Source organism: Gallinula chloropus (genome assembly GCF_964237585.1).
Source record: "Gallinula chloropus genome assembly, chromosome: 4".
NCBI classification, from domain to species: Eukaryota; Metazoa; Chordata; class Aves; order Gruiformes; family Rallidae; genus Gallinula; species Gallinula chloropus.
In genome coordinates, this window is record NC_140088.1 from 3,963,997 (window position 1) to 3,978,367 (window position 14,371).

The 14,371-nt window shown below is 40.3% G+C and overlaps 1 protein-coding gene across 1 annotated transcript in view; it reads left to right on the plus strand.

Annotated features, from left to right (window-relative positions):
• SPTLC2 (serine palmitoyltransferase long chain base subunit 2) overlaps nt 1-14,371 on the plus strand; it is a gene marked incomplete at its 5' end in the record, with an annotated part of 77,992 nt that overhangs the window by 21,451 nt on the left and 42,170 nt on the right. The window contains 7 exons of the mRNA XM_084263976.1: nt 473-627; nt 1,808-1,956; nt 2,275-2,399; nt 6,869-6,962; nt 9,553-9,658; nt 10,487-10,706; nt 12,499-12,625. Coding sequence (XP_084120102.1) covers nt 473-627; nt 1,808-1,956; nt 2,275-2,399; nt 6,869-6,962; nt 9,553-9,658; nt 10,487-10,706; nt 12,499-12,625 — 976 coding nt within the window. The remainder of the gene's footprint in view (nt 1-472; nt 628-1,807; nt 1,957-2,274; nt 2,400-6,868; nt 6,963-9,552; nt 9,659-10,486; nt 10,707-12,498; nt 12,626-14,371) is intronic.

A 14,371-nucleotide genomic window follows, 5' to 3' on the forward strand; every position in this document is an offset into this window, starting at 1 on the left:
GCTTTGAAGCATGACCTGATGCCACGATTGTTTTGCCTAATTGTGGTTGATGGCTTTTAGATTATATAAGCTACTTAAGTTATATACAAATAAGCACTCAGTGTTGAGGAAGTCTTGGGGGGCATGGTAGATTTGCAGGTTGAAAAAGTCTGGAAATTGCATCTAGCAGATGGATTTGATGCTAGCAGATTAATCCCTTCAGTTTTGCTGCTCTCTTACCTTCAGATCATTTTGCACTGATCTGAATTTCCAGGATAAAAACCACTTTACTTTAGAATTCCACTTAGGTGGAATTGATTTCAGGGCTTATGAGGAAGAACTCTTAACCCTTTTTTTTTCTTGAATTTTCTTGATTTCTTTTTTTTTCCTCTCTTTTGTTTATAAATTGCACCCAAATGCCAGAAAGATCTTATTCCACCTTTGCTGTGGTATATATTTTCCCTTTAGTTTGACTGCTTTTGATGTGTTTCAGGACTTTGTCCCATTGTACCAGGACTTTGAAAATTTCTACAACAGAAACCTGTACATGCGCATCCGGGACAGCTGGAACCGCCCCATCTGCAGCGTGCCAGGGGCCAAAGTGGACATGATGGAGAGAGTTTCCCATGACTATAACTGGACCTTCACGTGAGTCAAAGTGAAAGATAGTTGTTGGAAGCCTTTTCTTTAAGTAAAAGGTCTGTGAGAGGAAGTTGCAGGCTGTGAGGTTAAAGGAGCAGGGAATTGTGTTTGTTTTGAGCTTTCCAGTGGCTTGAATTGATTAGTTTTGATCTTTTGAAACACACCTGGCCAACAATCATAGAATCATAGAATGTGTTAGGTTGGAAAGGACCTTGAAAGGTCATCTAGTCCAACCCCCCTGCACTACACAGGGACATGTATAGTAGATAAGGTTGCTTAGAGCCACATTAAGCCTGAATCAAGGTGTTATTTGTGTATAATCTCTTGGGTACTCACTAAGGCTACTTATTTAGACCGTGTTACAGTTTCATGGGCATGTGCCGATGTTTTTGTGTGTGGTGACCAGAAGGTGGAGTGGACACTTTGAATTGCACTGCTGCTTGTGACTTTGCCTTGATTTAGAGTCACCCCTGGCACCTGATGTAAACCTTGCTGCCTGAAATGGAATTTAACATAATAGTTTTGAGTCAGAACTGAAGTCCTCAGTAGAAACTAAATCAGAAATGCAAGAACAAGGATTTTTACACATTGGAAACAACCTATCAGAAGTTTAATCTGAAGAGGTTTGCAGCACAGTACTTGTTGAAACTAGTCATATCTCTCCTTGGTTTTCAAGGGCAAAATAATTACTTTTTTTTTTTTTTTCCACTGAACTTCTTCCTTAATCTCCCTGTCACGTACTGTTAGCACAGCAGTGCCAGATGGGTTTCCTTTTGGTGGTTAGAGGATATCCTGCTTAAGGGGCTGACAAGTTAATTGATCTAGAGATCTTATTTTGTAATTGAGAAGTCAGTTGTATGTTACTTGGATGAAGGGGGGACATGCCAGAAAAAGAAACAACAACAGCTTGAGAAGCCTCAAGCAATGTTAGATATGACAGCAAATGCACCTTTTAATGTAAACTCCTGTGGGAATGAGCTTGAGACAATAAGATAGGAAAAGCATCTTTTTCACTGATTGTTCCAGGTTTAGGATGTGGGACAGTACTGAAATAATTCAGTGTTTCATTCTGTTGGTTCTATTTTTTTTCACATTTCAGTGTATATTACAGGAAACTGAAATAATCTTCTAGTCTAGTTAATTTCTTTAATTGTGGGTGTTCTAACGTGGTGTTTTTAAAACACAGGTATACAGGGAGAGTGATAAAGGACATTATTAATATGGGTTCCTACAACTACCTTGGATTTGCACAGAAGGCTGGCCCTTGCCAAGAAGCAGCAGCTAAAGTTCTGTCCCAGTATGGAGCTGGGGTGTGCAGCACTAGGCAGGAGATGGGTAAGTTGGAGTAAGTTCCCTGAAGGTGTGTTTCAAAGCCTGTTGTCTAATCACAGGTCTTTAAAATGTTGTTATTTGTAGCTTTGAACTCTAGACTAATCAATAAAGAAGCTTTTACTTTAGTGAAGACAAATGACTTGCTGAATTCAGTTTACATGGCATAGTCATTGACTCACTTATGTTTACATGTATATTTTTGTTTGGTGTTCCCTTAGGGGCTTTAAATAAAGAGCCACCTGGCTAGTGAAAATCCTTCTCTTAGATCATAGCAATAGTGAAAGCTTCTTGCTCTGAATTTCTTATTTGTTTGATTTGCAGGAAACTTGGACAAACATGAGGAGCTGGAAAAGCTTGTCGCCAGATTCTTAGGTGTGGAATCTGCAATGGCATATGGAATGGGGTTTGCAACCAACTCTATGAACATTCCTGCTTTAGTTGGCAAGGTATGGCTTAAGTCACTGGCAAAAAGCTCATCTAACAAAGACTCTGCTGGTTGGGTTTTCTAAAAGCTACTTTCTTGCTTTTGTTTTCCTTCAGTGGCAGATACTCTCTGTGGAAACTATAGGTCATAGTATGCATCCCTAACATTTGCAAAAATCTCAGCAGGAAATAGCATCCATGGGACCAGTAACAGTCCAGCTCTTGCCCTCTTTCTGGGAGAGAGCCTAGCATGTTCAGGTTTGGTTCCACAGGCTACTCATTAGTGTATGAAATGATGGCTGATTAGCCAGCTGATTGGCTGAAGGTATTTTGATGCTCTTCAGACACTAAGAAATGACTCTATCAGTGAGACACACAGATAAGCCTAATTGCATATTGGTGCATACAGAATTTATTATCGTTGAGTGACATCTGAAAAATACTTCTTTTAAGGAGCAAAATCCTTGTAGAAAAACTATTTGAGAGAAACCAGGTCAAATGTGAAGGCTGATGATGTCTGTCGCCCCATAAAACAATACACAATGCACCATGAGTGTCCCACATCTCAAACTAGGGTTTTTTTTTTTTAGTTATTGAAAAATTAAATGGAAGAGAGCTCCTTGTTTACATCTTCTGGTGAAAAAATATGTTCTCTTAGCTCCTGTTTAGAGGAAAATAGTGCATGGAACTGTTTCCTTTTTGGAAAATGATTCATTGTTAGCCTGAGACCACTAGCCTATTGGAATTCTTTGTCCTTGTGTAGTGAAATATTTTTCCTTTATTCCATTTACTTATTTTTCCACTTTCTGTAAATTCTTCCACTTGTGTTATCTACAGATTATAAAATTGGTGTCTTGTTCCAACTGTCGTCTTCCCAGCAAGTTTCCCTCCTGGTGAATTAATTCTTGACTGGCTGTAGTGTCTTCCTGCATGCTCTTTTATTTGTAACAATGAGGCAGTGCAATCTACATAATGCCTCTTTTCTTTTGGTCTGTTAAGTTTTAAAGATCAGATGTGTTCCATAATCAAAGACCTTTTTGAGTCCGATGCTGGAGAGAAATTCAGTGCTTCAGACGTAGCCTTTCTGGAGTCAAATACTTCTGTGAACACCACATTACTCCTGACATATCTTTTACTTGAATTTTCCTTCTCTTTGTCTTCCTACATCTCCTTGATTTTTTTCCTTTTCAACAGAAAGATGTTTGGTGGGTTCTGTGAGACCTCTTGAACTCAGAACACACACGGTCTGATACATTTAAGTAGAGTTCTGTCTGTTGTAAGTCAGTACATAGTTGTCCATTACTGCAGTTCCTCTATGTTTGGGTTTTTTTCTCTGTGTATGTGGATTCCACTGTATATCTTTAATAGTTTATGAGAATACTCTTGAGACACCTTACTTAGCCCCTTAGTTTTCACATTTGAACTTTACAGTCATTGAGATAATCTGAACAGTAGATTCCAAGGCACGTAACATACCTGTTTTCATGGGCATAACTTGCATATTTACAAAGCCAACTATTTTCATAAATGGACACAGCAGTCTGTACAGTGTTAATAATGAGCCTACTTAGGTTTTGTGTGCTTTAAATAAATTAATAAGAAGCTTCTGCTTCGTAGCACTTAGAGATGCCCTTATACTCAGGTGAATACTCCAAACAGCAAATGCTGTCTTCTGAAGAAAAGAGTTCTTGTCAGATGAACCATTCCACAGTTCAGGATGTTCACTAAATGCTTTTTTTGGCTGCCTGAACTTGCTTCTCACTGCACTTTTGATTTCTTCATTGTCTGCAGATAGGGACTCACATAAATCCTGAATTCTGGCGCCATCCAGTACACAATTGGCTGTGTGTGCACAGCCTGTTTGGCAGTGCTTTGATAGAGTCCTCAGTAAACCCCAAAGATTCCCATGCTTGATTTAAACTCTTGAGCTTTTTTTTTTTTACTATTTTTTATGTCTCTTTAAATGTCCTCTGTAAACTTTCAGGTGCAAAACTGCTCGAAACAATCAGTAATGGCATCTGCATTTGGCCAAAGGGGTTCTTCGACAGTCACTGACATGATTTGAAGCTAATAATTTTTTTATATCATATCTGGGCACTTATATTGCAACTTAATTAGCTTAGAACACAAACCACTGCAATCAACTTACATATATGTAATCCTGGACCAACTCTGTTTTTGCTCTGTGGAATCCTTAAGCACTTGGTTTATGTTGCTACTGAATCCTCTTTTAATAGCAATAAATAAACTTGACTGTCCTGGGATCCCACTCTAACCTGGTCAGCAAAAGGAATTCAAAAGCTTTATTGGCATTACCTACTTGACTTTTATTCACTATGTCTTGTTAATAGCAGCTCCTACTAAGCAGAAAACATCCAGTTGGTGCACACTGGAAGTTGTATTTCAGGGCTGTTAAAGCATCACTGAAAACAAGTCTTTCTGCACCTGGCAGTTTGCAGCAGGAGGGACCTGCTGTTGACAGCCAAGTTCTTGGCTGCCTGGCACGGTCACTGACAAGTATGCTGAGTCTGGACCACAGATAACGTGAGATTTGAGAATTACAGAGTCAGAAGTTGTTATATCATTTGAGGCCAAGCTGGACTCTGAAACTTGCCTGTTTTAGAGTAACTGCTGTTAAAGTAGTTAGTCGAACTAGCTAGTAACAGCACTCTGTGCTGCCTTCAGCACAGAGAGTTTCATCATAGCTTTGGACTGTCTGAGGCTAGGTAATAGAGCAGTGGTGCTCAAAGGATCTTTTTTGGGTTGTAAGGAAACAAATTAACCTCCATGTATAGTTAGCTTGTGAAATGAAGTGCTCAGGACTGAATTACACCACTGATGTGTGCAGTGCTTTGTGGTGCAATGGGCATTCTCCTTGGTTTCCACATCTGCCTTGTACGAAGCATTGATAAGTTTGACCTTCACTGGCATGTGTTTTTCATGGTACCAGTAGTGTGATCTCCAGTTAGTGTTAGTCTGCTCCTGGACACTCTCTCAAATGTACATTTGCTGTCAAATGCAGCTAAAGTCTTGTTGTTGCAGTAGCAGCTCTGTGTTTTACATCAGATTGTCAGTGATCCTCTATCAACCCCTCATACTTGTTCTATGGAGAAGCTCCTTCTAGACTACTAATCTTTTCTTCCTCTTTTTCTAATATGTTGCTCTTCCTACTCCTCCCACTTAAGGAAGATACTAATACTCTATTATTATATTAAGCTTTTGATACAGTAGTGTTTAACAGCAATGCCCTCTGACATAGTATATGTACTTCTTGTTCAGTATAGCAGCTCCAAAGAGCAAATGCTGCTTATGTTTCTGAAATAGGCAGTGTGAATCCTTGTAACAGCAGCTCAAACACTTGAGATTTAGTGCAGTCTCTAAGGAAAATCAGTCTCGAGCTTTCCCAGGATGTAGAATGTTTCCAGGTACACTGCATCCTGGTGCACAATTTCCTTTAGTGTGGAGAAAATACTCCTGTTGCCTGTGACACCTCATTGTGTAACTGTAGACCATGTGTTCCACAGTCCCTTCTAGTAACTCTTACTGCAGAGATGAAACGTTCCTGGCTCTTCCCTCCACCAGCTGTTAATAAACAGAATGAGCATGTGTATAGCATCAAATCTTCAGCTTCTTGATATGCTTTCTGCATTTTTAACTTAAAGTCAATTCTAGAATTGCAGCAGATTTGCACAGTAATTAAAGTGGGCCAAGGTTATTTATGAATATTATTGCTTTCTTACAAACTCATCACTCAATATGTGTTTCTGTAGTCCACAGCAATAACACTGTGACTGAACATTCACCATATCAGCTATTGATCTGAAATCATTTGTGCTCTCAACATATGTCCTGTTTTGATATTTGTCAAAGGATATATCTTCCCTGTTTTGAAAAAGTAAAAAAAAGAAGTAAATGTTGTGTTTAATGGCTTCAGAGAAGTTCTCTATTTCATTGTGCAATTTTGTTTTCCACTTCCCATGTCTCATATGCTACTTCCATCAAAAAATACTTAATAGTTCTGTTTATTTGAAGAAAACTAGTCCCTTTGGTACCACAGTGTGCATGGGTTTAGTCAGTGGTTGCCTCCTAATATTGTAATTTTGGTAGCTTCTTTAATCCAAGACTTTGGTGGCCTGTTTCCTAGCACTGCTGTAGACTTGCTGAGTGAAATGTGGCAAGCTGTTCTGCTCTGTTTTACCTGGCTGAATTGGAGGATGAGTAATCATCAAGGTGAGATATTCAGGCAGATTCAGCTGCAAGACCTCAGGAAACTTAAGTGGTTCTTAAAATACAGACCTGATGTTAGTTTTATTTGCCTTACTAAGGCTCAAATTGTTACTTAGCAAGTCTTGTCTGGGTTAGTTGCATTTGTTGGAAATGCTCTTTTTTTCCCCTCAAATGACCTCTAAGCACCTCAGAGCTGAAAGGTGTCACATGCTTGGCTGTGAAGCATAACCTTTTCAATGTCTTTCCCTTTCCCCTTCTAATTCAGGGCTGTCTGATTTTGAGTGATGAACTGAACCACGCATCACTAGTGCTGGGAGCAAGACTGTCAGGAGCAACTATTCGAATCTTTAAGCACAACAGTAAGTATCAGATGGTAGATTCTGCGTTTCTGCAGATGCTATAGATCAGAGACAATCTCTTCTATCTCCCTGTAGTTGGAAATCCAATTTCATGCAAGGAAATCAATTGCTGGTTACCTGAAAGGTCAGAAGACTGCTGCTACTGAGAATGTAACCATCCTGAATTGGCTGTTTTTTTATGTGTTCAGTCTCAATGTTTTTTATCCTGAAACTGTTCTGGCTTTCATCCTCTGCACATGGTGAGGAACATGCTGCTATTTGGCAAGTGTGTAGGGGCACTAGTGTTTTAAGAGGACTTCTTGTTACTCAGCTCAGCATGGTTGGTCTATTTGAACAGTCTGTGTCACAGAGTAATGCAATCTTCTTGTGGTCTAGGTTACAATTTGGGGCATGAGAAAGCTTAACTTTAGGACCAGATGTGTAACAGAAGGTTTTGAATGCAGATGTCCTAGCTAATCCAGACAGCTATGCAGTGGTACAATGTAGTATAAAAGGAATTTGGGGGATGTGAAGCATAGATCAATTTCACTGAGTTACTTGCTTTCAGTATTTCTTTCCAAAATACACAGAATTTTCACTTTGCTAGTTTCAGCTTCCTCCAAATGAGGTATTTAGAAAAACTTTCAGGTTAAAAATACTTAGAGCTTCTTTCTCTCATTCTCAGTGAATAAGGTACCTGGTTGTCCTTGGTTAGTAAAGCCAATGCCTTCATTCTTCTGCCTCTCCTGATACTCTTCATGTTATCAGTCTCTGAGGTTGTGACAACTCCTGCACTCTGAAGTGTGTGGTGGTTACAGCAAAGCTTGGGCAGCTGCAGTTACTTTTCCTTTGTCCTACTTGGTAGTGAATCCTCTGCTGTACTTACTGCTTCTTTTTAGTTCTCTCTTTCTTGTTCTCTGTCATTTGAATAATTTTTCTTTACAGAAGTGTAGAGCTCACTGTAACATTGTTATGGTTTTTTTTATTAATTCTTTATAAATCTTGATTGCTGGGCAAGATCACAAGAGCTTTGCATTCAATTTCTGCATTTGCATAGCCATACTTCTGAACACTGCATCAAGATCCAGAATTTGGAGAACACTGGTGACAAACATAGTTCTGGGTATGAGGAGAAGGACTAACAAGCTCTGCTGTGATGAGAAAGAATAGATGATCTGTGGCAATGGGGTAAAAACTAGCAATGGTGAGATTAGGGGGTATTCTAGAAACCTTACCTGTGGTGGGGATGTGTGAAAGAGAATGGAGTGACAGATTAGAATCAGAAGGCAAAATGCAAGCAGTGATTTTTGTTAAGATGTTTGTTTCAGTTTTGTGTGTGTGCTCAGTCCTACTCTTGTTATGCTCTGTTGCCTTAACTTCATTTTCCTGAGGTGTTAATGGCTTCATTCATATTCTGCCTTTCAGAAATTATGGGGGAAAGGAAAAATCCCCCTTAAAATACTTGATCAATGTTTTGTTTTCTCTCCCTCCCTCCCCCCTGTTCTGCAGTTTGTCCTTTTTATTAAGGTCAGACCTATTTCCCAGTCTCTCCCTCTTGAGACATCAGAGCAGAATTATGTATTCAATTGTTCTCTGTAACTACACTAAAGTCATCTTTTCTTCCTTGAGAGATTTGTTGGAGGCAGAGACTCCACTGCTGGCTTCACCTTTGTCTTTTTCAGAACACTAGCTGTCTTCTAACAGTTAACAGACCTGTTTTGCTGTTTACTTTCTAGTTCACGAGCTCCTCTTGCTGCCACAACTTCCCTAGCCTACCAATCCTCTTTTCATGCTTGTTCATGCTCTTTTTCATGCCCTAGTGTTTATATCTCTCTTGCTCAGCAATTTAGCTTTTATGGTTTGATTACTCCTATCTCCACTCCTTTCCTGGGGTGTTTTTTTCAGGACTGGTTTTGTGTGTTTTTATTTGCTCACCTTAGTCAGGTCTAAGATTGTGTCAGGTGTTTGTAGTCAAAGTTAGTAATGTTTCAGAACACATTGCTACTTAACTTCATCTGTCTAGTTCCTGAGCACTGTCCTCTTACCTACACTGGTGGTTCTTTTATCTTCTTTTTCTTTTTTGGTTTAATAGCTATTCCCCCCTCCACACCTCCGATGCCTTCCACTTTAAACAAACTAATAAAGTACACTTGCTCCCCTTTTTGTCCTGTACTCTGGTCTATCTTATCTTTAGCTGATTATCCTTGAGCCTGATTGTACTTTTTCAAGTTGTTTCTATCCACAAGGACACGCTACCTACCTAACTGGCTTTTTCTTTTCCTCACAATGGGATACTGTCCTTTTTTTTCCTCCCTTTTTTTCTCATTTTATTTTTCCTTCCTTCCTTCTTTGCTGTTTGTGCCTAATGCTCTGATGTGTGCTTTTAGCTTAGGGTGAAGAAATCATTCTTCAGAGTTCATACAGTCACCTGTTCCCTTTAAACTCATCTGTGGGCCTGCAGCTAGACAAAGCCCACACTTACTGACTTATGTACGGTCTGTCCTCCACACTGGAGCAATTTGCCAGTTTCTAGAGTATTGCTGTCTTTAGTCATGTCAAAGCTCAAGCAAGTAGCTGTTTTGGTACCATTTAACAGTAATTTCTGGTGCAGATATGCAAAGCCTGGAGAAGCTGCTCAAAGATGCTATTGTGCATGGGCAACCTCGTACACGGAGGCCCTGGAAAAAAATTCTTATCTTGGTGGAAGGAATATACAGGTACAAACTATTCTTTATATTCCTAAGACCCTCCACATGAGTGAGATCTGCTGCCTAGTGTTTGAGTTCCTTTGCCGAATCGGATTATGAATATTGTCACTTCACAGTTATTTCATGAATCTCATCTGCAAATTAAATGAACTATGTTTGTCTGGCATCCTAGACTTTTTTCTGTTGCAAGTACTGTAGCTGTGCCTGTTGTTATCACAGTGCTTCTCACGTTCTGATTAGATTGTGGAAATGAACTAATCTAAACTGATTGTTTACATCAGAGCTGGAGGTCTTAAATTGCTTGTCCATTCCATTCTTCCTGTGCTCACTAGATGATGCTAGTGTGAATGGAATTGCACAAATTGAATGTTTTACTGGGAGTGAGTAGGAGCATGTAAAGGCTTAGCTGTGGTAGGCATTTCAATCACAGTCACTTTCAACACAAAGCAGAGCAGTTTGGAGTGCTGCTCATGAGAGCCTTGACAGTTCTTAAACTCAAGCAACAGGTAAGTGGATGTCAGATTGGAATACTGATGTTAGGGTGGAAGTAAAGACAAGATAATTAACTTACCAGATTGTCATTGAACACATTCCTTTGCCTTAACTGTAGCTGCTAATATGTATTCTGTATGTTAGCATCCCAGAGATTTTAAACAGGTAGGAAGTGGAGCTCTGGGCCCTAGTTGCAAGGAAGAGTTGTTACTTTCCATCTCTCTGCAGAATGTGATGTGTCTGGCAATTGTTATGTATTCATAATTACTGAAAGAGTGAAGAAAATAGGTTTGTGACCTTTAGGCTCTATAAATCAATTTACACTGAATTTCTGTTTCTCAACAGTATGGAGGGATCCATAGTCCGTTTGCCAGAAGTGGTTGCCCTGAAGAAGAAATACAAATCCTATCTGTACCTTGATGAGGCTCATAGTATAGGTGCCCTGGGTCCCAGTGGCCGGGGTGTAGTAGAGTATTTTGGACTCAATCCTGAAGATGTAGATGTTATGATGGGAACATTCACCAAAAGCTTTGGAGCTGCTGGAGGATACATCGGAGGCAAGAAGGTAAAGAGCTGGGAATCCTTTGGTGATTTTAGGCTGGTGGTGGAGTCCTTCACTAAGCATTCCAAGATTGATCCATTTCTCAAGTAGATTGATTGTCCATTTGTTCCATAAATTTACATACTGTCTGGTATAGTGAATGCCTTTGCAATGCAGAAGTCTAATCTAGTAAAATACCTCATAGTATAGTTCTCACAGTCAGCAATGATCTCAGTTTGTAGAATGTACAGTAGTGGTCTAACACCTTTTTAGGAATTGGGAGAGATTGCTTAATCTTCATTTTAATGAGACTTGCAGGAAAACTGCCAAAAGCTCAAGTCTTCAGCCTATTTGGAGGAAAATCCCCTTCTTGGGTGACTCAGGTAGAATGAAGTGTTTCTGGACTTTATCAGTTTCCTGTCCAAAAAGACACTTCTTCCCTTTTTGGTTTTGGTATTTGCTTTGGTTGGCTTGGGTTTTGGTTTGGGTTTTTTTTGCTACTGACTCTTCTGTTGGCAAGTACTAGTAGAAAGTGTCGGCCTTGCCAAACCCCTCCTCTCAGGAGGGAGTGTGTAGACAGCTTCATATCTTTCTCATATCCTCAAATGTATCTCACTGATCGTGCTGCTAAGTTTTATTTGAGAATAAAATTCTATCTTCTTACCAGAACAGTAGGGTTTTTAGATACTAATAGTGGCAGTTACTTCAGCCCATCAGAATGGAGATGGGGCTTGCAGATGCTCCCCTTGGGAAGCTTACTGTAATTGGATTAAAATTACTCTGACATTTTCCCCAGAAGAAAGCACCATATTAATCTCTTTGCAAAGGTAGTGAGCTATTGGGATTAACTCCCTTGGTGTAAGGTGGAGCAGCTAAGAGTCTTTTGCAACTGTGTTTTAGCTACTGTTAGAGGGATTGCTTCAGAGGTAAGAAGCCTTAAATCTTCTTACCTAGTTTATTCCAAAGTCCCTTTACAACTTCCTTTCATGAAGTCTGACAGCAACATGAAATTAAACACTTCCATGTATTTCCATAATATGTTCCCTGCTTGTGCAATCTCCAGGAGCATCGTTAGTAATTCTAGGGTAGCAGAAGTGTGTCTTGGTGTTCACACTGGTCCTTGTAATATTTTGCTGGAGTGGTCTGGGTATTTTAGAGTGATTCTGTTACATTTACCAAGGAACAGCCTGCATCTACAATGTGTTGGTCCTTTGTTCCTGTATGACCTGCTCTTGCCCTCTAACAAACGTAGCAGGTGTGTTTAACTGGGAAATGCAGGAGGGGTAGGCTAAGGTTCCTGCACTCTTAAATTACACCTGCTGCTTTATTTGTATTGTGCTGATAAATGGGAGACAGTATTTTCTGACCTAGTCCCCTGTTTGGTGACTTTTGTGGGAAAACAATTACACTGAGCATAATAAGTAAGCACTTTTGGATCCTGTTCCCCAGTATTTCATTTGTTTTATACTCCCACTGTTATAATAAATGCTCTTGAAACATGGCCTGTGCACAGCCTGAGTAATGCAAACACCTTGTTGCAATGCACTGCTGGTGGTGGTAGCTGAGCAAGTCTGTTGTAGGCATTGATCTTTGATCAACGTGCACTCTCGCCCTGTGACACAGTCCTGGGTTGCCGTGTCCCTGCTACACAGTCTCCAACAGCTTACTGCTTGTACTGTAAAATCAGACCTTGAGCTACCTGTTTTCTTCCCAGACATTCTGAAAGAGCCTGCTGTACTGTGTGGCTTGAGGTATGACAATAAAGTGTTTCTGAGGGCTGGGAAGGCAATGTTTGATGCCTCTTGTGTTTTGGTAGGAACTGATTGATTACCTCAGGACATACTCTCACAGTGCTGTGTATGCAACGTCCATGTCACCTCCTGTTGTGGAGCAAATCATCACCTCCATGAAGTGCATTATGGGTGAAGATGGTACAACTGTTGGTGAGTCATTCTAACAGTAAGCATGGAGAAGGGTGGAGCCAAACAGAGCTGTCTTTATCACTCTGACAGGTAACTCCTTTAGCAGACATATTCATAAGGGTTAGTATACATAGACTTGGAATTTCTGGAGCAATAAACCAGTTTACTATCCTACTTGGTAAATCAGCCTAATAACAGCATTGGTTGTTTCCACCTTAGAGGTAAGTCATGCTAGTCTTATCTAAGGCACAGTGTTGTCTTGTATTGGTTTTTCATTCTGTTTCTAGCTTTTCTAGCCTCCTTCTTCCCTATTCTGTCCTTTGTTGTTTACTCCATTTTTTAGATTGCTTTCAGAGTATTTTGCTGTGTATCTTTTACAGTCTTGCTGCTGGTTACTGCAGGTGCTGTGCTTTTGATTGGCATCTCTAGTATATGTCGTGTTGCACTTCAGTTAAGTAAATACAGGAATGTTCCCGAAATACCTTTTTACTTGAGGAGTTAGAGGCAGATTTCAAGATCAGTGGACAGTGCACCAGGAGAAGAAATTCAGGATAGTCATCTTTATTATCTTAGTTTTCTTTTTTCACTATGGGAATCAGCAAGGGAAATGTACTAGTCTCAATGCCTTCAAAGTAAGGAATACAAATTCTCATGTCTCATTTGCCTAGTAGAGAGCAGCTTCCTTTAGCTACACCATGAAGCAAATACACTTGTGATGTGTAAGCTGCCTTGAAACTGAGATGGTACAGCATTTTGTGTGTTAGGATACTTCCCTTCTTCATAGGTAATTAAAAAGTTGCAAGCAGCTCCTACAGGCTGACAGTGTAGTTGGAGCATCTGTCCAAGGGCGTATTCAGTTCAGGGGGCTCCTAGGATCCAAACTGCAGAGTATATTCAGTTGTGGGAGCTTCAAAGATCTGGCCACGAGGTGGTGGTGTATACTGAAGAACCGTATTTGCTTGGGAATATGGGTCATCTGACCAGCTAACCTGACAGATAACTCCTGCAGTGAAAAAGCACACTGGAGAAATGACTGAAGAATTTTTCTCTTGCACATTCCATTTGCTTACGTTAGCTCAGAACAGAGTTAGTGCTAGCAATTGGTGGTGGTGGTGGCTCAACAAAGAAATCCTCCCTGAGGCAAGTACAGCCAGGCAGTAGCCTGTATCTGTGCTAGCACTGAGTGCTTCTGCATGCTCCATGGGAGATACCTCCACCAGCCAAGAGTTGTCCTCAGTGCTGCTCTTGAACAGATGCGAACCAAGCCTCAGACTACACGAAAAGTTGTACAAGAGGGCTGGGTCTTACAGTCATCTTAAAAGAGGCTGTTTGAGCTCCTTCTAGCTGATGACTTGCCAGCAGGATGTGGTGCTTGTTTTGGGTCTCTTCCAGTATCTGTTTTGCTTAATGAAGTGAGAAGGAAGGAATGTGGAACTGATTTCTGTTTGCAGCATTGGAGTGAAGACATTATCACCCCTCTCTGAGACTGCAGTGCGGTAGTGGTTCAAGTGGGGAGAATGGAAGCAACTTCCACTCCAGGCAGTTCTGATGTTATGCCAGCAAGGTCCATCAGAGCTAGAAAGGTGAACCAGTTCACAAACAGATTTGGCACAAAACCCAACAAACTAACTCAAAAGACCTCTTTTTTTCCTTTTTTCTTTCTTTTTTTGTCACGTTGCTTAAAATGCATCTCAGGCTATATCCTGCTGATTTGTTACCTAGGAATATCAAGGGATCCTAGCCATGCTAGTGAGAAGATCATTTGAT